The following is a 27030-nucleotide window of genomic DNA, read 5'->3' as shown; positions in this document are numbered from 1 at the left end:
AAATCACTGTGTAGGCCAAGCTAGCCTCCAACTCACAGAAATCAGCCTGCTTCCCCCCCCCCCCCCCCGCCCCAATGCTCCTAACAAAAACAAGTGCTATCAAGTAGATCTTCAAAAAAGGTTTTTAAATACACACTAATGAATGTAATATGAGATTTGTATAAAGAAGACACAAGTAGGGAACAAGTAGTAAAACATACTCTCTTTTCAGAAAAGAATCGCAATACAGCATCCTAAAATTAAAATAACATAAGTCACTCTGTACCTTTCTAGAGCACGTCAGCTGTCTTCGGGGTTTACACTGTAAGGTAACCGTGACGAATGAGCGGGGGTCGGGGTGTAGCTCAGGGGTCGGGGTGTAGCTCAGGGGTCGGGGTGTAGCTCAGGGGTCGGGGTGTAGCTCAGGGGTCGGGGTGTAGCTCAGGGGTCGGGGTGTAGCTCAGGGGTCGGGGTGTAGCTCAGGGGTCGGGGTGTAGCTCAGGGGTCGGGGTGTAGCTCAGGGGTCGGGGTGTAGCTCAGGGGTCGGGGTGTAGCTCAGGGGTCGGGGTGTAGCTCAGGGGTCGGGGTGTAGCTCAGGGGTCGGGGTGTAGCTCAGGGGTCGGGGTGTAGCTCAGGGGTCGGGGTGTAGCTCAGGGGTCAGGGTGTAGCTCAGGGTTTGGGCACTTACCCAGTGTACACAAGGTCCTGGGGTTTGCTCCTCAGCACATCACAAAGGAAAATAAAAAGAGTTAAAAAAAAAAAAAACTTCTCTAAGATGAACAACAGGAGATGACTACTTCCTATTAAGACTGACTTAAAAGAGTTATCCTTGTTCTTGGCAAATATTTGCTGGGAAGGAGCTCCCTAAGAAAGATGCCTCACTGTGGGAGGCCCTGGGCTTCTTCTTTAAAGAAGCTGCCATGGTTTACAATAGTGGGTTACAATAGTTGTTTGCTTTTCCCTGAGTCTTTTTGCAACATACTTGAGTAGCAATAGATATTCTCTTAATCTGTTTTATATTTTAATATATATGTTATAAATAAATAATATATTACAATAGCATAATATTCATATGTCATTATCTAACAATACAAAAATATTTAATATATGTTAAATAAATGTAAAATGTGCATGGGAGTATTGTGAAGTAATTCCCACAACCAAGATAATAATTAGCATCGTTAGCGCTTTGCACACCTGGGTGTGTTGTGCCGAAAATACCAAAGATACAATGGTAATAAGCAGACACTGACACTGCAGCATCATCACTGTCTTAAGTTTTCTGTCACTGCAATAGCGACACCATGAGGTAACATGGGGAGGAAAGGGTTTATTCGGCTTACACAGACATCCTGATCACAATCCATCACTGAGAGAGGCCAAGGCAGGAACTGGAGAAGAGCTAGAGAAGCAGGCAAGAAGCTGGAGGCAGGAGCTGGAAAGCAGAGACCATGGAGAAACGCTGCTTACTGGCTTGCTCCCCATGACTCTTACAATCTGCCTTCTTGTACCAGCAAGGACCACCTGAGCAGGGCTGGCACATCCCCCAGTGCCCCAGGCCTTCCCATATCAGCCACTAAGCAAGTCTGCCTTACAGATTTGTCCATATGTAGTCTGACAGAGGCATTTTCACATTTGAGGTTCCTCTCCCCAGTTAACTATAGCTGTGTCAAGATGACAAAAACTCACCTAGTTCACTAACAGTAGTTCCTGTGCTATATACCGGGTCTCTAGAACTTTCTTATCTCACAAAATGGGACCTTTGGACCCTTGGACCCTTATCTTCCCATTTCCTCCGCCCCCAGTAACCATTGCCCTACTCTCTGTTTCTATGAGCTCAGCCTTGTAAGGTTCCATTTCATATTTCTTTTCCTATACCTGACTTACTCTACTTGGTAGGACGTGCTCTAGAGTTTATTAAAACCCGAGCAGAGAAAATGAGCACACATTTTTCAAAAGGCATGCAAATGGCCCTTAGGCATATGACCAGATGCTCCACACCCCTTCATAAGGGAAATGCAAATCAAACTACAGTAAGAAGATACAGTAAGAAGATACAGTAACTTCAGGGTGGTTAGCATGGCCACTGCAAAAAGCACAAAAGACACCATGTATTAGTGAGGATGTTGAAAAAGGAGAACCTCTGTATACCATTCTCAGAATGTAAATTGGCCCAGCCATTATGGAAAACAGTATGGTGGTTCCTCTGGAATGGGGGTAGGGGGAAGAATAGAAGAAAAGAAAACAATGCTACTATATGGTCCAGCAATCCCACTTCTAGGCTTGCCTTAGGGTTATCATTGTTGTGACAGAACACCATGACAAAAAAGAAACTTGGGGAAAAAAAGGTTTATTTCCTTCCACATCATTGTTCACTGTCAAAGGAAGGCAGGACAGGAACTCAAAACGGGGCAGGAACCTGGAGGCAGGAACTGATGCAGAGGCCGTGGAGGGGTGCTTCTTTTTTTTTTTTTTTTTTTTTTTGGTTCTTTTTTTTTTCGGAGCTGGGGACCGAACCCAGGGCCTTGGCTTCCTAGGTAAGCGCTCTACCACTGAGCTAAATCCCCAGCCCCTGGAGGGGTGCTTCTTACTGACTTGCTCCTATGGCTTGATCATCCTGCTTTCTTACAGAACCCAGGACCACCCCCAAAATGGGCTGGGCCCTCCCCCATCAGTCACTAACTAAGAAAATGTTCTACAGGCTCGCCTATAGCTGGATATCGTGGAGGTATTTTTCTTTCAGATGACTACAGCTTGTGCCAAGTTGACATAAAACGATTCCAGTACAGGCTAAATTACCCCCAAAATAAGTGAAACCAACATTTTGAGGTAGTATCTAAACCAGCATGTTCACTGCAGTATTTGTGTACAATAGCCAAGATATAGAATGGATAAAGAAATTCCGAGATGCACATAGGCATACTGTAATGCTATTCAGCCCTTTAAAAGATGGCCATCATACCATTTGCAGGATGGTGAATGAGCCCGGAGGGGATGTTGCTAAGTGAAATAAGCAAAACTTTTGTCTTTAAATGTTTGCCATAAGAACTCACACGCTCCCTGTGTCTATAGGCACACACCCCCCAACAAGCTGCCCTATACATGTTGCATGTAATTTTATAGTCATGCTTGCTCCTTGCCTGGTGCTGCAGCCCGCGCTATGCTCCGAGATCAGCCGCCCCCAGGCCTCATATGGGCATCTGTGTTTTTCTCCCCAAAGCCTGGCTGACAAGCCACCTCTCTATCTCATCCCCTCCTCTTCCTCCTGGGACCTGGAAGTCACACAAAGTTTTCCTTCGCCCAACTATTAGCTTCCGCTCTCTTCATTGACACAATCAAGAACCATTTAGGGAAGTGACAACTTCACCTACATATACATCCACACTTCTCAGGATTACAGAACCTACTGTAGGGCTTTGCTGTCCAAATGGAGGTTTCCAGATATCAGCATCCCTTGTAAGCTAGTTGGAAATGAATGGAATGGAATCCTAGCTCACCCCAAACTTGAAACTGGGATCATTTTAACCAGCCCCCTGGGCAGCTTTATGCACATCAGAGACTGAGAAGAATTGTGCTACACCAGCTTTCCTTGTCCATGAAATACAATTACCTATTATTCCATACTTGTTTAAGTTGAATTAGCATTTATTTCAAAAGCGTTGTCTTTTGTACGGTGATAAAAAAAAACAACAACAAAAACAAACTAACAACCACATCTGCACCTGGCTATAGTTATTTTTAATCTCTCTCTTTTAGGACACGTTCCCAATGGTCTCAAATGCCATCCTGACCAGGAGCACCTGGTCTATCCCCTGGGTTGCACTGTCCTCATCCAGGCAATAAATACCAATGAGCAGAATTTCCTACATGGCCATGGTAACAATGTCTCCTGTGTGACCATCTCCAAGGAAGGAGACTATGTTGCCTCCGGACAAGTCACATTCATGGGCTTCAAGGTGAGTAACATGGAAACCACTCACTGGGAGTTTACTTAGCCTTGCCTCCCTGGAAGAGGCTGCCTGTCTTCGGGTTCCCGGCTCTGTGCTCTCAGATGCCCTCTCTTCATCCCGTGCCTTCTCTCAGCGTCAGCCCACCAAGCTGCCCCTGAAAGACTCTGGTATCTCTGTACCAGATGCTGCAGCTCATGTGACTGCAAATGCTGAGCTGAAATCTGCTTCTGTCCCGTTGCTGTCTGCCATGTTCATACCACGTGGTCCAATGCAGGGAAGTTGCATTACTGAGTATTTCTCACCAAGAGAGGTAGCCATCCCTTCAGCTTCTGCTAAAGCCTGTCTATGATCTGACAGTGTGCTCTTGCCCCTCAGGCAGACATCATTCTGTGGGACTTTAAGAAGAGGGAGCTGATCGCTCGACTGTCACTCCACAAGGGCAAAATCGAAGCCCTGGCCTTTTCCCCCAATGATTTGTACTTGGTTTCACTTGGTGGCCCAGATGATGGAAGGTAAAGAATTCTTTTTTTTTTCTTTTTTCTTTTTTTTTTTCAGAGCTGGGGACCGAACCCCAGGGCCTTGTGCTTGCTAGGCAAGCGCTCTACCACTGAGCTAAATCCCCAACCCCGGTAAACGAATTCTTACATGATTCTTTCTTCTCTTCCTCCTCTTCCCCTTCTGGAAAAGTTGTTGGGTTTTCTGTTTGTTCGTTTGTCTGTTCTTTTTTTTTTTTTTTTTTTTTTTTTTTTTTTTTTTTAAGACACCGTCTCTCTGTATAGCTCTGGCTGTCCTGGAACTCACTCTGTAGAGCAGGCTGGCCTCAGACACAGTGATCCACCTGCCACCAGACTTACATGTCTTCTAGCAGGTGTTACAGACAACAGGTATCTTGGCCCTTTCTGGGTCATCTGTTGGTCTACACACATCTGAGCACGCTACAGACAGCCTGGTTTGATTGGTCTGTGCTCCAGGAGTCGTGGATGATGTTGTGTGTACCTATATTCAAAGGCCGTTGCTGTACATATTATGTGACAAGTGCAATAGCCCATTTGAGCCTCATACCTGCCCTTTAGAATGGAGGCGGCAACGCCCAGTGACAGCTGAACAACTGAAGTGAGTGGTTGAAAGCAGCAGCACTGGGACACAGAGTGTGACTCCAGAGGGGATATTTTCACCTCACCCGACAAGTCACGGCCTTTGCCCTTTGATGAACTCAGTAATATTTGACAGAGAACATACGTAAAGTGAAACTGGAAAAAAAATATATACACACCTAAAAGTGTCATTCTCTGGCCAGCCTGGGCTGTATAGAAGAAGATAGCATTATATTTCGAAGGACAATCCGTGAAAATTGTACTCCTATTTAAGTGTTAGGGAGCGTAGGTGGTATTGGAGAACACACGATTTGTATAGAATCCACCAGGTTTATTTCCACAGACTCGGAGTATCTTGGCCCTCCTCAGGTCCTCTGTTGGTCTGCCCACATCTGAGTGTGCTGTTATGCATGAAAAGCCCATGGAAAAAAAAATGGCTCAGACATCAGCATCTCTTGTAAACTAGTTGGACGAGGTCCTCAGCTCTGGCTACACATGGATATTAATACCTTGAAATACTTTTATGGATACCATAGTTTTCGTATTTGAGCTTCACAAGTGTACAATGATATATAGTTCCATGTCCTCTTAATGCACAGAAATTTGCCAACGTTTTCATGATTTTTGCTACTTTGGTCATCATTTGTAAGTGCTCCCACCACCTCTGGGCCATGCCCCTTTTGACTCATATGAAATATAGTCAGAAATTTTCTGTTGGTGTCATTACCTCTGTGAAGTGCAGCTGTTCTCAGCCACGTGTGCACACCAAATCACTTGGAGAGATTTTAGAAGTCCCAGTGCCTGAGGTCCAGGCATGGAGTGTCCCTGAGACTGGCCATTAGGCCGCCTTACCTCCATTCTCTGCTAGGAGCCTTGTCTGGGAAAAACTCTCACCTCTGGAAAACCTGCTAACCCCTTGTCACTTTGACCTTGATTCAGACTATCTAAAATTTGCTTACAGAAAGTTAGTGCTTGAGGAACCCAATGGATAAACTTTTGCTGGGCCGGGAAAATGCCATATCACCATTTTGATTGGTCACTGTGTCGAGGAAGGCAGGGTTCTGGCAGCTAGCTTCGGACAGTTAGTCTAATTCTGAAGCAGTGGCAGGGGTCCAGTCCACCCAATCCTCCTGGTTTAAGGCTAGAGGGAAGATGAAAAGTACAGTAGATAGTGGTGAACATTCTATGGTTTGCCTTTCTGCATTCAAATTTCAAGGTAAATTAAAAAATAAACTAATAAATAATTTATTATTTTTTGTATAAATATTATCATACTCTTTCTGTTGTAGTGCAGCTTTTTCTTAGTTACCTTTCTTTTTTTAAAGATTTATTTAATTCATTTATATGAGTGTATACACTTTAACTGTCATATACACCAGAAGAGGTCATCGGGTTCCCAGATGGTTGTGAGCCACCATGTGGTTGCTGGGATTTGAACTCAGGACCTCTGGAAGAGCAGTCAGTGCTCTTAACCACTGAGCCATCTCTCCAGCCCTCTTAGTTATGTTTCTATTGCTGTGATGAAGTCCCTTGGCAAGGCAACTTATAAAGGAGTGTTTAATTTGGTGTGTACAGTTTTAAAGGGTTAGAGTCCATGACCATCATGGCAGGAAGTATGGCAGCCAGCAGACAGGAGCAATAGCTAAGAGCTCACTTCTTAAGACACAAACACAAGGCTAAGAGAGACACTGGGAATGGTTTGAGTCTTTTAAAACCTCAAAGGCTGCCTACAGTAACATACTTCCTCTAATAAGGCCACACCTCCTATTCCTTCCAAAACAGTTCCACCAAGCCTGGGTCGAGGGGGGGAGCAGTATTCAAATATAGGAGCCTATGGGGGCCATCCTCATCCAAACCACCATGAGTTCTCATTCAGAGCATCTATGTGTATCTATTCTTTGCTGTGGAATTACACTATACACGTGTGCCACAAATTCAAACTGGTGAATTTATGCCCTATGCAGGTATGCTCCATTTATTTAAAAAATGTACACTTATTTCTAAACAAAGCTACATTTGGCTAAGATTTATAAGAAACTGTGTTGCCATACGATGGAAAAAAAGAATCTACAATTCAAAAATGTAAGCCTCCCTACATCTTTCCTCTCATCCCATCTCAACCATAAAGGGTTCTGTTGGCTGAAGACTCTTTAATGATATCACTTATTAACCTCTTTTTCAGTTAGGCAATGAAATGATGGATTTCATTCCCTAACTTAAAAAAACCGCTGAGGGTTGAGCCCAGGGCCTGGAACATGCTAAGAGCACGTTCTAGCACTCACCTACACCTTCAGCTCCTATGGCCACTTTCAAGGCATTATTGATTATATAATTATTAGTGATTTGTAGTACAATATACATATGCATATACACTTCCACACAAAGCTTTTGTGTGGAAATATATTTGTGTTTCTTTTGAGCATGACACATTTGGGCTTTGCTTTGTTAAGATGGGATCCATGTAGCCTGTTTGTGTGGAAATATATTTGTGTTTCTTTTGAGCATGACACATTTGGGCTTTGCTTTGTTAAGATGGGATCCATGTAGCCCAGGCTAGCCTCAAACTTGGTATGTAGCCAGTGGGATTGGCCTTGAACTCCTGGGACCCGTGTCAACCTCTCAAGGTGTTAGAATTAAAGAAGAAGGCACCTCCTCTTAGTCGCTTTGTCTTCTGGATCACCACCAGTTTAGCATTGAAAGTGGTTACTTGGGGTTGGGGATTTAGCTCAGCGGTAGAGCGCTTGCCTAGCAAGCACAAGGCCCTGGGTTCGGTCCCCAGCTCTGAAAAAGAGAAAAAAAGAAAGTGGTTACTTCACAGTTTTTCCACATGACATTGCATCTATCTGTTCCCATTATGAAAAGGAACCAATAGCCTTCATGTCACTTCCTTCTGCCCATTGCTATTTTTTTTTTTTTTCGGAGCTGGGGACCGAACCCAGGGCCTTGCGCTTGCTAGGCAAGCGCTCTACCACTGAGCTAAATCCCCAACCCCTCTTCTGCCCATTGCTGATGATCTGTTGTTACATCTGGACTTCCAGTTGGTATCGGAAGAAAATCGGGACATGTATGCAGGCCTACTTTCTTTTACACCGACAAAGGCCTGTAAAAATGTGCTTTTTTTATCTCTTTAAATATTTTGATTCAGATACATAATTCCCCTTCTTTTCACCATGAGGTTCCACAAATTGAACTCAGGTCACTGGGAGGCTTGGCAGCAAGCCCCTTACTCTCTCAGCCATCTCACGTTTGATGGTTGTGTGTCTGGGGGAAGAAAGTTTTGCTCTGTCTTTTTGTTTGTTTGTTTTGAAGGGCCAGCAGAGGCAAGAAGAACCTGTCTGGGATCCCATGGAGTAAGTCACAGGAGGTTGCGAGACACCCGGTATGGGTGCTGGGAACCAACCTGTAGTCCTTTGGGAGCACAGCAAGTGCTTTTAACCACTGAGCCACATCTCTAGCCCCAAGGAACAATTTCACATGAGATGGAAGCTTGCACATCTGAAATGCCTTGATAGAATGGGTTCACTGGCTTCCAGCCCCAGAATCATTTTTCTCAACGCTTTTTTTTTTTTTTTCGGAGCTGGGGACCGAACCCAGGGCCTTCCACTTCCTAGCCAAGCGCTCTACCACTGAGCTAAATCCCCAACCCCTTTCTCAACGCTTTTAAAGCATCCCACGTTAGTCTTCTAGTAAAGCACTGTGATTGATTGAGCAGATGATTGGGGGTGGCTGAAGGGGGGAAGGTTTGGTGAGGGTGGGGGGACGTCAAGGGCAATGTTTGTGTTCCCTCACTAGTAGCATTTCATTTTGTTCTTTTTCTTCCTAGAAGCAGGAAAACAGTTGTTAACTTTGAAAGTCTGATGTCCCCTGCTGGTGTTTCTTCCCCTTCTTGTTTGGCAGTGTGGTGGTTTGGAGCATAGCCAAGAGAGATGCCATTTGCGGCAGCCCTGCGGCAGGCCTCAATGTCGGCAACGCCACCAGTGTGGTCTTCTCCAGGTGCCGAGATGAGATGTTTGTCACTGCTGGAAAGTAAGTCTGCACAGCGAGAAGGCCAGACTCATAGATGACTGTGTCACCTGCACAGAAAACAACATCCTTGTGATGCCAGGGTGTGGGGACAGGGAGGGAGGGTTAGGTCTTGAACAAATCCCTCACTTTGTAATTTTTGTAAGCACTGGAAAACCCTTTCAGCCAGATGTGTTCTTAAAGTAAGTTCCTTGGGAAAATGTTGAGGAAAGACTATGTTGAATGGCTAAAAACTCTTCCTTAAAAAATACTGTTACATGTATTTACATACTGTGTGCATGCGTGCCCATGCATGTACCACAGTAAGCATATGGAGGTCAAAGGACAACTTTCTGGAGTTAGTTGTTCAGTTCCACGATACAGGTCCTCAGGATCGAACTCAGGCTTGGCAGCAAGCTCCTTCACCCACTTAGTCACCTCACCAGCCATGAACTTTCCTCAGGATTCTTTTTGCCACTGAAAAGACACGATTCCCAATCCGTGCTCGCCAAGTCATTTGCACAATTGCTCGGATTCCCTTTCCGGTTGGTATTTCTTGCCACCTGCTCTTGATTTGGGTCTCATGTCGTGATATTTTGCAAAAGAACCCTGCCAGGATACTTCAAACGTTTAAGCTATTAGCCAGAGGACATGACTTGGGTAGGGACAGCCGCAGCCAGCTTCTGGTGAGTGACTTGAAGACTGAACAGAACCTGCATCTGTGCCAATTAATTCAGAAGTTGGTGATCAGAGCCCTGCTTGGTGTCCTGAAGGGAAGGTGAAACAGACATAAAAGTGTCCTTTCCCACATCACCCACAGACTTAAAGAGAAGAAATGGTAAACTGTAAGGCAGAAGGACAAGCTCGGTGAAACTGTCTTTGCAATTTCTCTTTCATCTCTCATCCATGAAAGGTACAGACTGTTGGTTCCTTCCCCAGCCGGAGAGCGGAATTTGTGCTGCTCTGCCTCTGTTGCCTCTGTGATGACTCCAGGCCCCACCTTGGAACACACACGCTGCATTTATTCCAGCCTGAGTGAGGAGGGGCTCACAGAGAGGCAGTAAATTCCTTGGCAGCCATGAAAGCCCTCCCCTGTCAGGCAAATCATGTCCGGACCCTACCCTGCTCTGTCTGTCCAGACTGAAGATCTTCAGCTCCTGCCCCCACCTCCCTCCATTTTGGTCCTCAGAGCAGACTGACTCTTTGTTTTGCTGGATCTGGGTTCTTTGATTCCTTAGCAGCTGAAGGCATTAATCTTTTCTAATGTCTGTGGGCAACATTTTTCCAAATTCATGCTGGAAGTTTTATGGGAAACAATCTTTTTTTGGTTCATCTGTATTCCAAGTTGGCTTCAGTTTCTTATTGACACCAGTGCTGGGAATGTCCACATTCCTAAGTAAGATTTCTGTCGTGATGCCAGAATACCTGGCTTCTCTACCTCGGTCGTGGTTTTGTGTATTCTGCTATACGGTCCCTCTGAGACAGCCCAAGTGTTCGTGTTTCAGCATTCATATGATATCTATCAGTATGACCATGGGCCAGTAGGTGTGCAAGAGCAATCCCCCCCTCTGTGTGTGTGTGTGTCTGTCTGCCTGTCTCTCTCTCTGTCTCTCACTCTGTCTCTCTCTCCACTTTGAAAAAATACATTGAAATATTCCTTGAGCATTTACTATGTCTACAAAAAATTTTTAAAAAGTTGACAAATTCTAATTAACACTTTCTGATCTGAGATGTTGGCAGAACTCTTTATAGTGTTTTCTTTTTAAAAATAATGCTTTTGCTAAATCTTTGAGAATTTTGCACAGCGTATTTTGATTATGTTCACCTTGGTATTGCAATTATTATTATAGAATTATTAATTCAGATGAACTCAACATACAGTGGTGAAGCACCAGCCATATATTTAGTGCTGCATTAACTACCAACTTAAACTTGCACTCATTTAGACTCACATCTCTTTCCTTGGAGACAGGAATCTCCAAATTAAAATATCCCTCATTGAGTGGTGCATGTCTGCGATCCCAGCACTTGGGAAGCAAAGGCAAGCATTTTAAGGCCAGCCTTAGTTACACAGTCCATTTTGAGGCCAGCCTTAGTTACACAGTCCATTTTGAGGCCAGCCTGGGCTACATGAGATCCTGCTTCTGAAAGAAAAAAAAATATCACCCTTTTAAATGTTTCTACACAAATGAACTCCTCATTTCTCCCAACTGAGACTCGGTGTCCCGAGCAAGCATCTTCCACTTGCCCTCTCCCACCCAAGCCTCTGGTACATTCCATTTAGATTCCACAAGAGTGAGATCAGGCAGTATTTGTCTTTCTGTGACTGGTTTACTCCAGCTAGCATGGTGTTCTCCAGATGTCCACCTTTCTTAAGGACGAACAGTTTTCCTTGGTATATATGCACACTCGTCATCCGCTCGTCTATTGATGGACACTCAGTGAGTATATCCCACGATGACTACCGTTCATAACAATATACAGCATATGGTGCTGGGCGTGGGTTTCAAATGTTCTTACTAGGAAGAGATAAGTAAGGTAACACACACACTTAGCAGTTTAATTTAACCATTCCACCGTGTGTTCATGTATGACAACATTATGCTGTATGTCTTAAGTATATGTAACTTTACTTTATAATAAGAGGACTTTTTTAAATATGAAAAGCCCTGGTTTGTTCAACGTTTATTTGTATGACTAATTTATGAATTTATTTTTGAGACGGGGCCACATTATGTAGCCCTGGCTGTCCTGGAACTTACTATGTAGAACAGGCTGACCTCAGACTCAAAGATCTGCCTACCTCAGTGTCCTGCATGCTGAGAGTCAAGGATGTACCACGCCTGGCTTGTTTGCTTGATCATATACCTGCTTCCTTTCAGCACAGTAGGAAGAGTGTACACTTCAATGCGTGACCAAGTAGGGTATGAATCCTGTTATGCTGTGTACATACTCTGTCTGCATCATCCTACCTGGAAAGTCAGGGACCATGCAATCTACCTCTTAGGGCTGCAGTGAGATTGAGTGGGAAATTCTCAAGTCGTATAGTGGGCTCCAAAAGTTAAAATCCTCAGAAATATTTCTCCCTCTTCCTGTCAGCTTCTCCTTCAAGACGGCAGGAGGCGGGGGTGGGGGGAGAGACCCCAAAGGATGTGAAGCAATGTTTAAAAGGGTATCTGTTTGATTGTGATTTTTCTTCGTAGTGGGACAATCAGAGTGTGGGAACTGGATCTCCCAAATAGAAAAATCTGGCCAACCGAGTGCCAAACAGGACAGATGAAAAGAATAGTCATGAGTTCTGGAGTAAGTACCATCTCAACTGTTGCTACATTAACTCCTAGTGCAAGTGCCTACAAAGAGCCCTGAGCAGTGCGGGTGTGTGCACTAGGCCAGGCTAGGGAGGAGGGCTAGCCCTGTGGGATGTTGATGAGGATGAAGAGGTACAGCTCAGAGGGAGCCCACAGCTGAGAAGGAGGGAATGGCTCACTGGGACCTGAGCCATTCATTATCAAACATCCAAAGCCCGACTCGGAGGGAAGCAGTGCGACCAGGTGACGCTGAGAGCATGCAACGGCTCCGTCTGCCACCGTTGCCGTTTCTTTCTTTGGAAATAAAGTGTGACAGTAAAATGCAGTGTTGAGATGCAGACTCACCGGGACTCCTCCACAAAGAGATGTTATTAATGCGCTTGAATACAGAGCCGTAATCCATTCATAGAGTGCTCGGCTTCTTTCCTTGGCTTGTTCTTCCCTTTTATGAATGTAGCCTTTGGAGACTGAAATAAAGCAAATGTGTGTCCCCACAGAGGAAGCGCATCTTTATCCTAAGAGCCCTTTGCAGGTGGCTCAGCAGCTGGCAGTGGCCACGCATGCATGTTAGCGTCAGACCCAAATGAGTGCCAAGTAAAAGTCACCCTGCAGCTGTGGGCGGCCCTGACTCTGCTGCTGTCACAGCTGGGCTGACCCATCCTTAAGTCTCGGGAGACTGGTGTTACCATGAGCTTCTCTGTCAGAAGTTAGAGAATTTCATTTCTTCCCTGACTGGGGCTTCATAGACTACTGGGGAGACTCAAGCCTTCAGGTTTCTGTCTCTGATCTCCCAGATGGCCGACGATGACAGCTTTTTCTACCTCGGCACCACAACCGGGGATATTCTCAAAATTAACCCCAAGACCAAACTGCTGGCAGACACTGGGCCCATGAAGGACAAATTCAGCTTGGTGAGTAGAAACCATGAAGGTTTTGACCCAACCCTCCCTGTCGTTTTCTTCCACACGGAGCTTTGTTAAGGAAAAGTCTGCTGGGAAAAAAATAAAGGCAAATCAGCAATAGATACAAAGCCACACCCAAGTCAGCTTGGCCAAGCTGCTCTGGCCAATTCTCCAAGGCCTCCTCTCTGGTTCTCTTCAGGGCAAGGGCATTCCCAGGTGTCGCTCTAGGGCATCACTACCTCGTCCATCTTCCCTTCAAGGCACAGTCGGGATCTGTTTCTGCATGATTTGAAACTATATTGGTTCTAATCCAGTTGTCATCTATGAGAGAGGTGTTTGTTTTGATCTATAAATGTGTGTTTTGTGGTCTGTATGTGTGTGTGTGTGTGTGTGTGTGTGTGTATATCTCTGTGTGTCTATGTGTGTCTCTCTGTGTGTGACTGTGTATCTGTGTGTGTGGGTATGTGTATATGTTAGTGTGTATGTATGTGTATGTGGTTATGTTTGTGTACATGTGACTTGTGTGTCTGTGTGTTTGTGTGTGTATATGTGTATATATAAGTATGTGTGTATGTGCTAGTGTGTGTTCGAGTTTATATATGTGTATGTCTGTGAGTGTGTGTGTATGTATGTGTGTGTATGTTTGTGTGTGTGAGTATATGTGTGTGTATTGTGTGTGAGTGTGTGTGTATGTATGTGTGTGTATGTTTGTGTGTGTGTGAGTATGTGTGTGTGTATTGTGTGTGAGTGTGTGTGTATGTATGTGTGTGTATGTTTGTGTGTGTGTGAGTATGTGTGTGTGTATTGTGTGTGTGAGTGTGTGTATGTATGTGTGTGTATGTTTGTGTGTGTGTGAGTATGTGTGTGTGTATTGTGTGTGTGAGTGTGTGTGTATGTATATCTCAACTCTAATAACTAGATCTTAGATTTTAGTCTCTGTGGTGCTGCTACAAGTCATTCATGAGACTGAAAAAAAAATCATCAAAATGCATAGTTGCAGAATTTCCAAAAACTCTTATCAAAACTCCAGTAAGAATGCTAACTTTTAAACAAAAATTAAAGATTCACCACTGAATGATGACTTTATTCAATAAGAACAGCTATCTCTAATGTGCCCAGAAAGTTCCAAGTACTTCTATCACTAAACTTTGAGTTAGAAAGTTTGCCTGCTAAGTCCACACCTGCCTGTTTGATTTCTGATATCAGAACAGATGGTTCCTAAGGAAGCACATCTACTTTCCCACTTAACAGACATTCTCAAGAAACTGAAATACTATGCAGTCCTCTTGAGAAAATGTCAGTTTCCTTAATCATATCATCATTTTATAATCAAGCTTTTAAAGAAATATGAAAAAAAAAACCAGGAAGAAGCCGATAGAGATAATACAGCTAGAGCCACACAAAGCGTGGCTGAGATCAATGGTTTCCCAAATTATTTGAGGGAGACAGATTCTAATACTAAGCAGACAAAAGAAGGCTAATCAGAGAGAAGGGAAACATAGTCTAGAGCCTTGCCAGTCCCATGGCCTGCTAGGTCTCCAAAGACCATCCCGAGATTGTTGGAAAATTACTGATAGGCATGCTTTCTTTGTGTTTGTGTTGGTTTTGTTTTGTTTTTAATGCCTGAAGAGTACTTGGGAGCTAAGCCTCTACAAAGCAGATGCTGGCTGCAGTAGAGCCCCTCAAACCTCTGGCATTTAAGCCTCCTCCCAGTTCTTGCATGGCTGATCATTTCAGGGCTGCTGGTTAATCCCACAAAGCAGGGATTCCAGCTCAGCTTTCCCGTGGTGGGAAAACAAAGACCTCTTGAGGGATGTAAGCATAAGAGGTGAAGATGCCTTGTTGGAAAATCAAAAAACTGAAACTCTCCTTAAATGTTTGATCCCTGAAGAGAGAGGCCAAGAATTATCATGGTTTAAAATTGTCCTATGGGACAGATACGTGGTATTACCTCGGAAGAAGCTGACCATGGTGATAACAGTAACAATAAAAACAGGATGTTTTACAAGGTCTCAATGAGAAAACAATGAAACAAATGAAGCTCATCAGAGAAGAAGAGAGAAATATTGTGTGTTTGTAGAAAGGGAGACACTGCTGTTTAAACGTCGGTTCTTGCACTGGTGGGCTCATACTCAGACTCCCAGCTAGGCATGGGAACTGATGGCAGAAGGATCAGTGGTTCACAGTTATCCTTGGCTACCTCGTGAATTCAAGACCAGTCTGAGCTTCATGAGTGTCTGCTAACACACACACACACACACACACACACACACACACGAAGCCAGTTCTTTCAATCGGATTTACAGATTTAATGTAATCATGACCTAAACCCAGAGTTAATTATAGGTGCTGAGAAACTGATTCTAACAGTGATAAAAAGCAGCAAAGGATCTAGAGCAGCCAGCCTACCCACCGAAGAACTAAGCTGGAGGAGTTAGAGGGCCCGACTCCAAAGTCTACCGGAAGTCTACAGTAATAAAGGCCGAGTGGTTTTAATGAAAAAGTAGGTAGGTGAAACAAAATAGCTTAGAAGCAGACCTGCACAATTATTCTTACCACTGACAGAGGAGCCAAGACAATCCAAAGGAGAAAGGACAGTTCTTGCAAATGATGCTGGCACAGGCGGACACCCATGTGCTCAAAACATGTACCACAAACCAAAACCCTCATAGTGGACCAGACAGCAACCTTAACCCTTCACAGATAAACTGAGAATGAACCACAGAGCTAAATATAAAATGTAAAACTTATAGAAGATAATTTAGGGGAAAAAAAACAGCATGACCTGAGGTTTAGTGATAGCATATTAAATACATCGTTTAAGACAGTCCAGGAAAGACGTGTTAGTCAGAGTTCTCTAAAGGAACAGAAATGATAGAACGTATATAATGTATTGTATATATTACATGTAATATATAATATATAGTCTACCATATAAAATATATACATTGTATTATATATAATAAAATATATGTTATATATATTATATTTGGGATTTATTTGAGTGACATACAGGCTGTGGTCCAACAGTGGCTGTTTCCTGACAGAAATGCCAAGGATCTGGAGTTGTTCAGTCTATGACACTGGTTGTCCCAGCTATCTCAACTTTTGGTGATAGAGTCCATTAAGTCCTAGACAGCTGAAAGTCTTCATTCTGCATTAGAACCCCAAAGTAGTAGGCTCTAATAATGCCTCAGAAACAGAACGGATAAACTTGCTAGCCAAGTGAGGGCAAGAAGGCAAAAAGCAAGTACTTCTTTCTTCTATTTTCTTTTATATGCGCTGCCCCCAGAAGGTGTGGCCCAGATTTAGAGTTGGTCTTTTCGTTTCAAACAACCCAATCAAGAAAATCCTTTATGGGCGTGGCCAGCTGCTGGGACTTAGTTGATTCCAGACATAGACAAGTTGACAACTACCAGAGCCATCACAGAGTTCACGAGTGGGGCCTCGTTAACATAGAGTTTGAGCTGTGTAAATGGCATCGCCAAGAGATCGAGAGGTCTAGCCACAGAGTGGGAACATTTGGCAAAGACATCTCTGTTAATGCACACAGTGCCTCCTCTGCTTTTCTTCTCAGGCACTGTGTATGCCTTTCAAGTCAGAACAGGGAAAAACCAGCTTAAAGAAACTTGAAAGGATATATTTAATTTTCAATATCCAAACCTTGGGACTTTTTTTGTTTGGTTGGTTTTGTTTGTTTTTATTTTTTTGCTTTTTTTTTTTTTCTTCTTCTTGTGGTGCTGGGGATTAAACCCAATGCTAGGCAAGCACTCCTGTCATCGAGCAGTAAGCCCAGCCCACAGAACTCATTAAGACATAAGCCTAGCAAATCACTGATTATGAATATTGATTGTTTTCAAATAAAACAATAGCTGTTGCCTTGGTTGGTTTCGCGGCTATAACAGAATGCCAGAGACTAGTTGATTCATAACATGGAATCACATTCAGTTCATGACCCTGGAAATTGGGTCTTTTCCAAACTCAGCGTTAGCCTCCGTGAAGGACCACAGGCTACCTCCTCCCCCATCTTCCCAGAATATAAAGATAACCAAAAGAGCAAGAGTCACTTTTTACCAAGTCTGGAGACCATGTGCTCTTCCTCTCTGATCCTTCCAAGTAGCTGGAAACACAGATAGGTGAGCATTTCTGCATTGAGCTAACTTCACTGTTAGTGAAAAGCCATTTGCTTTATAACCAATGCAATCCAAGGGGACAGAGGCTTCCTGACCTCTGGGGGTGGGGTGTAGCCCGGAACTCGCCGAGATCCACCTGCCTCTGGCTCCCTGTTGCTGCGATCAAAGTTGTACACCATCATACCTGGTTCTTAAACTACTCCTAAGGCACTGACTACTCTCCTGTACTTTTGCACTGGGGTGTAGGTTCCACCACTGATACTTGTTGGGGCGGACACTCAAACCATGGCACTCCTGCACATTTTAAATTAGAACCTTTATGGATCTCACTATGAATTGGCCACCATTCCCTCATGTGGTAGGAGACTGTCTGGAACTTATATTCGTTTCCAACTATTGGTAAGATTGTATACCATATGCCTCAGTTCAGAAAATATAGTCACCCCATGGTAAGAACTGTCCTGTGCTGTCTTTGGTTGTTCTATCCGACCCTGCATCTGTATGAATTAAATTCTGGTGGAAACCATGGCAACTGAAGAACCAGCTTAAGGCGGCCGTGCTTCTGCCTCCTGCTGCAGCTGAGCTCGAGGGGCTGGATGTCAGAGCTCTACTCTCCAGTACGTTCAAATGTACAGGTGATCTTAGGGAGGAAGGATGGCGGAGCTTGACTACTGCTTGCAGACCTGGAAGGCTACTTCTTAAGACATGAACTTATGGTTGGCATTGGATGTTCTTGGCCAACCTGGAGGTATATCATGATCCACACCAAACACTATGTGCAGCCTTGAAGTGCCCTCAGCCGGGCTCCCTGCATCAGGTGCTCCCTTTTTAATGGCAAACCCTTTAGCCCTTTCTCAGCATCGTCTCTCCTCACAGGGAGTGTCGGCTCTCAGGTGCCTGAAGATGGGTGGTTTGTTGGTCGGCTCTGGAGCTGGCTTGTTGATCTTCTGTAAAAGCCCCAGTTACAAACCTATCAAGTAAGTTCTACACACCACAGAGCTGGGGTAGGTGGAGACCCACTAGAGAGAGGTCCACTTAAAACCAACAACTAGATGGTATCGGAAGGACCATATTGTGGGAATTGTGGCTCACACCTTTAATCCCAGCACTCGGGAGCCAGAGGCAGGTGGATCTCTGTGGGCTTTTTTCCCCAGCCTGTTCTACACAGAGTTCCAAGCTATTCGTGGTTACACGGTGATGTCCTGTTTAAAAGAAAAGCATATCTGGTTAAAGAATTTCCTCTTGCTATTAAGTGTGGAGCTGGAATCACAGGGCTGGTGGTTTCTTTCCCACGAAGAAGTTCATGTTAAACCAAACCAAAGTTGTTCTTCATAACCCAGAGACACACAGCCTTTTTGATAAGTGCATGACTTTGTGTGTGCACTAGACTAGGACATGATACCAGAACTATGAGGCATCCTTCTAACTTGTAAGGCTGACCATTTGTGCCCGTGAGTCTGCCTGCCTTGTGCAAACTGTTTCAGACCACGTCTTCCTAACAGACCTTCCTTCACTATTTTAACCTACACTGTCAGCCCCTCCTTCCCAATTGTGGGTGGGCAACCCTGTGAATAACTCAGGCCTTCCCAGTTGTGTCACCTCCTTTTGGGCCCATCCCATACCACATGACTAACCAGTGTCCTCTCCAATCAGGTGGGCAAATGCCTGCTGGTTGGGTGACTCTGCTTCACTTCTGTGCCTTACCCCAAAGGAAACTCCAGCTGCAAGGTGGCATCACTTCTATCACGCTCCGAGGAGAAGGACACCAGTTTTTTGTAGGAACAGAAGAATCACACATCTACCGAGTTAACTTCACCGATTTCAAAGAGACTCTCATTGCAACTTGTCACTTTGAAGCCGTCCAGGACATCGTCTTTCCATTGTAAGTAGAAGAGGACCATTAGAATATAGAGATTTTTTTTTTAAGATTTTATTTATTTCATGTATGTGAGTACAGTGTTGCTGTCTTCAGACACACCAGAAGAGGGCATCAGATCCCATTACAGATGGTTGTGAGCCACCATGTGGTTGCTGGGATTTGAACTCAGGACCTCTAGAAGAGCAATCAGTGCTCTTAACCGCTGAGCCATCTCTCCAGCCCAGAATGTAGAGATTTGATGCAGTGCGCATAGCTTTCGAGATTCCTTAATAGCATTATTTTCCTGATCAAACTTTCAAGTGTACTGAATTATTTTATTGGACCTAGGAAGATTCATTTATTTTTGTTTTAAGGGTTATGAGTGTTTTGGCTGCACGCATGCAGTGGCTTCAGAGTCCAGAAACGGACACCAGATTTCCCGGAACTGGAGTTGCAGACTATTGTGAGCCCTCGTGTGGGCATCAGGAATCAGAACCCGGGTCTTCTGGAAGAGCAGCAAGTGCTCTTAACTGCCGGCCCTCTCTCCAGCCTTCTAATGGGATTTTTTTTTTTTTTTTTTGGTTCTTTTTTTTTCGGAGCTGGGGATCGAACCCAGGGCCTTGCGCTTCCTAGGCAAGCGCTCTACCACTGAGCTAAATCCCCAGCCCCTCTAACGGGGTTTTTAAAAATTGCCTTTATCCCACAGTTACCTTTGTTTTCCTTCCTCTACTTTGGATGGTTTTCAAAATACTGGCAAGTGTGATACACGTTTAAAGTGCTTGTGCAAGTGAGACGGCTTCCTGGGTAAAGGACTTGACTGACAAGCTCAGTTTAAGTGACTCCTCAGAGCACCAGAGAGCACCAGAACCTCTCCCACAATGCCCTCCAACCTCCACTCGCCTGCTGTGGCGAAAGCACACGTGCACACAAGATACATGGAAAAATGCTGACTTCTTGAGTAAACCCATCACTGGAAGTGCACATTCCCAGGAGAGCTTTTCTGTGATTTCCCAATGCTATCTGGGCGGGGGGTTGGGGGGGACCCACCAACCTACTCTTCTCAGGCTGAATTTTGTTTAAGACAGGGCCTCAGTATCTGAGGCTGGCTGGAGACTTGAACTCTTTCCGGATCCTCCGGGTTCTGTGTCCTGAGCACTGGGATCATAGGCAGGCGTCACCATGCAATATCTGTTCATCTGTTTTCACAATTTATCCCAGTCGTTTGTTGGCGTCCCTGTTTCCCTGATCTGGCACCCTCTGCTTTTTTTTTTTTTTTTTTTTTTTTTTTTTTTTTTTGTAAGGTGATGGACACCTGTGGCCTCCTGGCACTTTGTCATATTTAGCAAAGTCTGTCCCGAGAAGTTGGCCAGGCAGTTTTTGCTCTGAGCCTCTTGTGTTTAGCTTGAGCTTCAGACACCAGGACTGCTGTTCCTCAGATGCAAGCCTGTTTCGGAACTCAGACCCCCATGCAGTGAGCTGCAGCTTTGGTTCCTAAGTCCTTCAGGCTCAGGTCTTCAGGATTTCCTAAGAGAGAGGAGCTGGTGCTTCCCATTGAAGCGAATCTTTACCGGAAAGTGGGTCACTTTCTAACCAAGTTCAATATTTCCTTTAAGCAATTTGATGGAATCAGTGTATACAATTTTCTGGGTTTAGTGCTTTTTATAAGGATAAACTTAAAGATTTTATTCTCTCTGTCTCTCTGTCTTTCTGTCTGTCTCGTGTGTGTGTGTGTGTGTGTGTGTGTGTGTGTGTGTGTATGTATGTGTGTGTGTGTATACACATACCCACAGAGGCCAGAAGAAGGTATCAGATCTCCTGGCCCTGGAGTTAACACAAAATTGTAAACTTCTCAACTTGAGTTCCCTGGAAGAGACTCGTGTGTTCTTAACCACTGAGCCATTCCTCCAGCCTCTATGAAGATATTTTTTAAACCTATATTTTCAATTTTATGTAATGTCAACCTATTTGGGTTTTGTATGGCTTCATTTTCTTAGTTGTATTTACACTTTATTAATTTAATTGTGCATGCATGTGTGTGTGTGTGTGTGTGTGTGTGTGTGTGTGTGTACATTTGCATGTGTGCCATGGTACACATGTGGAGGTCAGAGGGCAATTTTTGGGCATACTCCTTTGCCACCTAATTTCAACTCCACACACACACACACAACTCTAAGTGTGCAGAAGGGTCTACTTATTCCCCCTATTAATTCTAAAGTGAGTAAACCTTAAAACAGGAGAGACTCGAATACTTCTGAAACATGTTTAGGGTAGAGAAAGGCCTTGAGGAATGTGTAGATTAGTTAGCTTTTCTAGAGGCTACAGGGAGCTTACAAATCAGATGGTTTCTGTTACCTTAACACCACTCCCCTTTGTATAAAAATTAGAGCAATCCACAATCATCTGACACCTCAGTGATCTATATCCCATTTACAAGTGGCCACTTCCGTCCCAGCCTGACTGACCAATTACTCAAGGATACTTTTCTTTATTCACAGATCCTTATTTTCCCAGAACTAAACAAAAAAGGATGCAAATATGAATTTGACCGTGTTGCTATTTTCTTCCTTGTAATCTTAACAAGACTTCAGCTTCATTGGAATTTGCTTTTTAAATGAAGATATTCCGTGGATATATATTTATCTCAAGGAATGCTACTTGGCTAGGTGTACACAGGCCTCCGGACTAATCCAGACATACACCTCACATACACAGATATTTGTGTGTGTGTCAACCAACCCCCCAAAGTAGTTTAAAATGAAATAATGTGGCTATGTCTCCAAGTCAATCAAGATTTAGAAAGATTTTAAATCAGCCTTCTCTTTATGAAAACTTTGTTCCAAGATTACGAAAGATTTTCCCTTAGAGAATGTGAGGAATTGGGTGTCTCTCCACACAAGAAATCTCTAACATCCCGCCTTTAGGTAATCTGCCTCCAAAGGGCATGCACGCCGCCCCACACCCTCAAGCGGCACATTTAATACCCAATGCACATCAAATGCTGTTATCTTTGCTGGCCCCACGCACCTCTTACCTCCCGATGGCTCCTTTTGTAGCGGCACTGCTGAGCTGTTTGCCACCTGTGCCAAGAAAGACATCAGGGTGTGGCACACAATGTCCAAACGGGAGCTGCTTCGGATCACTGTGCCCAACATGACCTGCCATGGCATCGACTTCATGAGAGATGGCAAGAGCATCATCTCAGGTAACAGGATGTGTGTGGTGGCACATGCTTAAGAGGTGGATGCTGTCCTTGACTTCTAGTGGCCAGCCTGTGCTCCGTAAGACCCTGTCTCAAACCAGCAACCAAACAGCAGAACATCCGGTAGTTGCTTCCAGTGGAGGTCTGGATCCAGGTTCTGGCTGAGGTTTCCATTCTTACCATTCTTATTCTCCACTGGTGTCTGTTTGTGGATGCAGGGGCAGCCTTCTGCTATCCAGCCTCCTTCCCTTAAGGGCAATAGTTCTCAACCTTCCTGAGGCAGAGCCAAGAAAAGGGGGGATGGGCTCCTAGGTCTCTGTTTCAGCAGCCTTAACTCTGACTCACTTGACTTTTCCTCTGATTAACCCTTTAATACAGTTCCTCATGTTGTGGTGACAGTCCCCCCACACACACACACCAAATTATTTTGGTGACCATAGAATTATTTTGTTGCTACTTACTAATGGTAGAATTCCTACTGTTATGAATCATGATGTAAATATCTGATATGCAAGATATCTGATATATGAAAGTGTTGGTCTACTCCCAAAGCAGTCCCTCAGGGTCTAGTCCTTTCTTGGCATTCCCTTCTACCTGCAGGTTTCCTAGCTGGGATGAACTATGTCTCTTAAATGACTCCACTTACCAGGGATATTTTCCTTAGTTGGAAAAATAGTTGGTGCTGAGAGGATCGGAGGCTTAGGATGAATAGGACCTTGGCTTCGAGCTTGTTTGTATAAGAGAGAAAAATCCAACTCAAACTAAGAAATGCTTTAAAGAATTATTTTACTTTTACATTCATGCACACGGCTCTATGTGCATGCAGGTAGTTTTGTTTTGCTGTTGTTGTTGCTGTTGTTGTTGTTGTTGTTGTTGTTGTTGTTGTTGTCTCTAAGGGTCCCATGTAACATACACTGGTCCTGAACCTGCTATGTAGCTGGGGATGGCCTTGAGCTCCTGATCTTCCCAACTCTGCCTCCCAAATATTGGTAAAAGGAGTTTTCTTTGTTTGTTTGTTTGTTTGTTTATTATTTTTCTGTGTATGGGTGTTTCGCCTGCATGTATGTGTACCACATGCTTGCCTGGTGTCTACAGAGACAAAAGAAACCACTGGATTCCCTGTAACTGGAGTCATAGACATATAGCTACTGGGAATTGAACTCAGGACCTCTGGAAGAGAACCTGGTATTCTTAACCACTGAGCTATCTCTCCAGTCTTTAAAAGAAAAAAAATTAAGATACAGTTTATGCCAAACTAATGGGTTTTTTTTGTTTCTTTTTAAAGATTTATTTATTTTGTTTATATGAGTACACTGTAGCTGTCTTCAGACACACCAGAAGAGGGTATCAGATCACATTACAGATGGTTCTGAGCTACCATATGGTTGCTGGGAATTGAACTTGGAATCTGTGTAAGAACAGTCAGTGCTCTGAATCTCTCTGGCCCCAAGCTAATGTTTTAACATAAACAGTAGATGCTCTGAGCTGAGCACAGTTGTGAACACCTAGTATTCTGGCACTGGGTGATATAGACAGGGGGATTAGGAGTTCAAGATCATTCTTGGCTACACAACAAGGTTGATGCTAGCCCAGGCTACAGGATACCACGAGTCAAGAAACAAACCCCCTCCCAAATGGTAGATACCACATTATTTCTCCTCTAAATATTTCAGTATGTCTCTAAAAATATTTTCCTATGAAATAATAGTTTCTTAATATCATCTTATAAGTAACCTATATCAAATTTCTCCATTAGTCAAAAATAAATGTATTAGTTTACATCAGGGGAAAGCCAAGTTGATGTGAGTGAAGCTGTTAAAACAGAGAACTGGGAGCCCATTCCTCCTTTTCTTGGCTCTGTTTCTTCCTTGTCTGCTCCCCCTCCCTCATGTCTTTTCCCCTGAGTGGTTTACATTGTACCCAGAACTGAGAAGTCCTTGGACAAGGGGATCTTAGAGTCATCCCCATCCCTACTCTGGTTCTCTTACATCATTATCCACGTGCTCCAGTGGCTCCATCTCAAAGGACAGCCATGTCCCTCTCTGGTCACCTTCTCCACCGAGGTCTTTGCCATTGGCCACGCTTCTAGATCTCTTCAGTAGTTTTTATTGCCCTTGCTTGCCTCTGCTCTTACCTACCTACCTTCTCCCCAGTCCATCTCTACCTGCAAACCAAAAATCTATTTTAAAATGTTAAATTAGGTCTTGCCATTTGCGGGGCTTTTCAAGCCTCCCCCCTCCACGCCCCACAAAGACAAAGTCCCAGCAATCACATGCGAGTCCCTGTGGGGCCTTCTCTACTCCACTCCCTACTTCTTATCTCTTCTTCTCAACCTGCTCCCCTCCCCCACCGCCTGGCATTCCACAAACACACCAGCATACGGGTCCTTACTTTAGCTGTTCTCTTGGCCTGGAATGTTCTTCCTCCAAATACCTCCATGGCTTGCCTCTCCCTTCCCTTTCATCTCCTCAAGTCTTTGCTGAAATGAGATCCACCTTGGGCTCAAGAGACAACACTAAGACTCACAGCAAGTGCCTGCTGCACACAACCCTGGGAGGAAAGGTATTCCAGGTGGAGGCAACAGCAAGTGCAGAGGTTCGGAGGTGGGAAATCATGTGATATATTTAGCAAGAATATCAGCGCATCCGGAGCTCATCAGTTACAGGAGGGGCGTGGCCCCAGGTACGAGTTAGTGTTCAGGTTAAAGAGTTGGATTTGGGGGCTGGAAAGTACATACTGGTCTTGCAGAGTTCCCAGCACCCACGCCAAGCAGCTCACAAACACTCCTTAACTCAGGCAGGTCCAGGGGATCTGATGCTCTCTTCTTCCCTCCTTGGGCACCTGCATTTACAGGTACACACGCCCACACATGTACACATGCTTTTAAAAAAATCCATATTTTTTTTTAAAGTTGGATTTTAATTCTAGGACAGTGAGGAAAACTTTGGGGAGGTCTTGATCAGAAAGATGAGTTGGTTTTTAAAAAGTGCATCCCAACCCCTGATAGATCACTAATTGTAAGCAGAAGTGCAGGGAAGGAGCTATTGAGAGGACTCATCGCCATCGTAGCTGGAATGGGGTGGCGCCAGCTGAGGTTGGGGAAGATCAGAGGCTGGGTATTTTAACAGAGGAGATAACTGGACTTCCTGATGGATTGACCATTGCACTAAGTTGTGTGTTTGGAAAGTGAGTATCAAAGGTGACTCTGAGGTTCTTTGCTTGAGCAACTGCATGGGTGGTGACAACTTTCATAGAGGCAGCAAAATGGTGAGAATCAGAGAAGGAGTCTAGGATTTAAAGGTGGGGGACTTAGGAGGCAGGAGAGCTAAGAGTGAGCAGCCTGGGCTACATAATGAAACTTTGTCTCAAATAACAATGAGGACAGGGAGATGAGAAGGCAGGGGTTATTTGGAACTGTGAACTGATGCGTGGGTGACCAGAAGGTGTAGCCCACGCCTCTAATTCCAGTACTTGGGAGGCAGAGGTAGGCATAGGCAGGCAAAGGCAGGCAAAGGCAGGCAGATCTCTGAGTTCAAAGCCAGCCAGGTCTACAGAGTGAGATCCAGGACAACCAGGGCTACAAAGAGAAACTGTCTCCAAAACCAGAAGCAAAACAAAAAACAATTACATGGATGAGGGTAGAGGTCTAGAACTCAGTCAAGTAATGAACAGGCCTCCTTCCCTGCTCGAGATCCACTACAACCAGGTGCACTCCAGTCAAACCTCCTCCTTCCCCTTCCTGGGTACAACCAGTTTGTGAGGTTGGGGAGAAGGGCACACGAGTATTGCCAGCTGCTAGGGCAAGCCTCTCAGTCCGCTGCTACCATTTCTTCCAGTTTTCACTCTTATTGGTGATTCAGGAGAGTGTCAATCTGCAGAGAAAGTGGTGAGTATATTGACGGACCAGGCTAACCTGCCTTTCCTCTCCTTCTCCCGACAGCATGGGATGATGGAAAAATCAGAGCCTTTGCTCCAGAGTCAGGTCGTCTGATGTACACCATTAACAGTGCTCACAGGATCGGGGTGACGGCCATTGCTACCACCAGTGACTGTAAAAGGATCATCAGCGGTGGAGGAGAAGGGGAGGTACGGTTCTAAAATGATACTCTTAAAAAGACTTTGATTTAGAGCAACTAACTCATAGGAGGCTATCCACTTTTTCACTTTTCTTTATTTGTTTTATTTATTTATTTTTATGTGTAGGGATGTTTGCATGACATGTGTCTATGCCATGTGTGTGCAGTGCCACAAGAGGGCAGAAGAGGGCATAGGATCCCTTGGGGCTGGAGTTACAGAGAGTTGTGAGCTGCTATGCGGGTGCTGGGAATGAAGCCCAGGTCCTCCAGAAGAGCAGGCAGAGCTCATAAATGCTTTCGTCAGCATCTCCATTTCATTTTTAAACACGTACCTGCACTAGAATTCAGAGACTCTTTCTTGATATATAAAAAACAATGGCTATTTGATCCTCTGAGGATGAATAACATCGGTTTCCATTGATTAAAACTGAATAGCTGATGTGAAAGTTTAAATATGGTTCTGGGTATCAAGAGCTTTCCAGATGGCATGAGAAATTTGAGAGCAAGGCTCAGCAGAAGTGAGGAGACA

At 44.4% G+C, this 27030-nt stretch overlaps 1 protein-coding gene across 2 annotated transcripts in view; it reads left to right on the top strand.

The window, feature by feature from the left end:
• The window catches only part of Cfap52 (cilia and flagella associated protein 52), a 41252-nt gene that overhangs the window by 7364 nt on the left and 6858 nt on the right, over positions 1-27030 (top strand). The window contains 9 exon segments of one of the 2 annotated variants that reach the window (NM_001100968.2): positions 3736-3935; positions 4305-4441; positions 8921-9049; positions 12229-12328; positions 13128-13244; positions 18245-18345; positions 19080-19250; positions 22280-22428; positions 26366-26511. In NM_001100968.2, coding sequence (NP_001094438.2) covers positions 3736-3935; positions 4305-4441; positions 8921-9049; positions 12229-12328; positions 13128-13244; positions 18245-18345; positions 19080-19250; positions 22280-22428; positions 26366-26511 — 1250 coding nt within the window. 2 annotated transcript variants of the gene reach the window in all.

The sequence above is a fragment of the Rattus norvegicus genome, chromosome 10 (genome assembly GCF_021556685.1).
Source record: "Rattus norvegicus strain SHRSP/BbbUtx chromosome 10, alternate assembly SHRSP_T2T, whole genome shotgun sequence".
Classification (NCBI taxonomy): Eukaryota; Metazoa; Chordata; class Mammalia; order Rodentia; family Muridae; genus Rattus; species Rattus norvegicus.
Note: the sequence above shows the minus strand (reverse complement) of the source record. Positions and strands in the feature narration are given on the sequence as shown.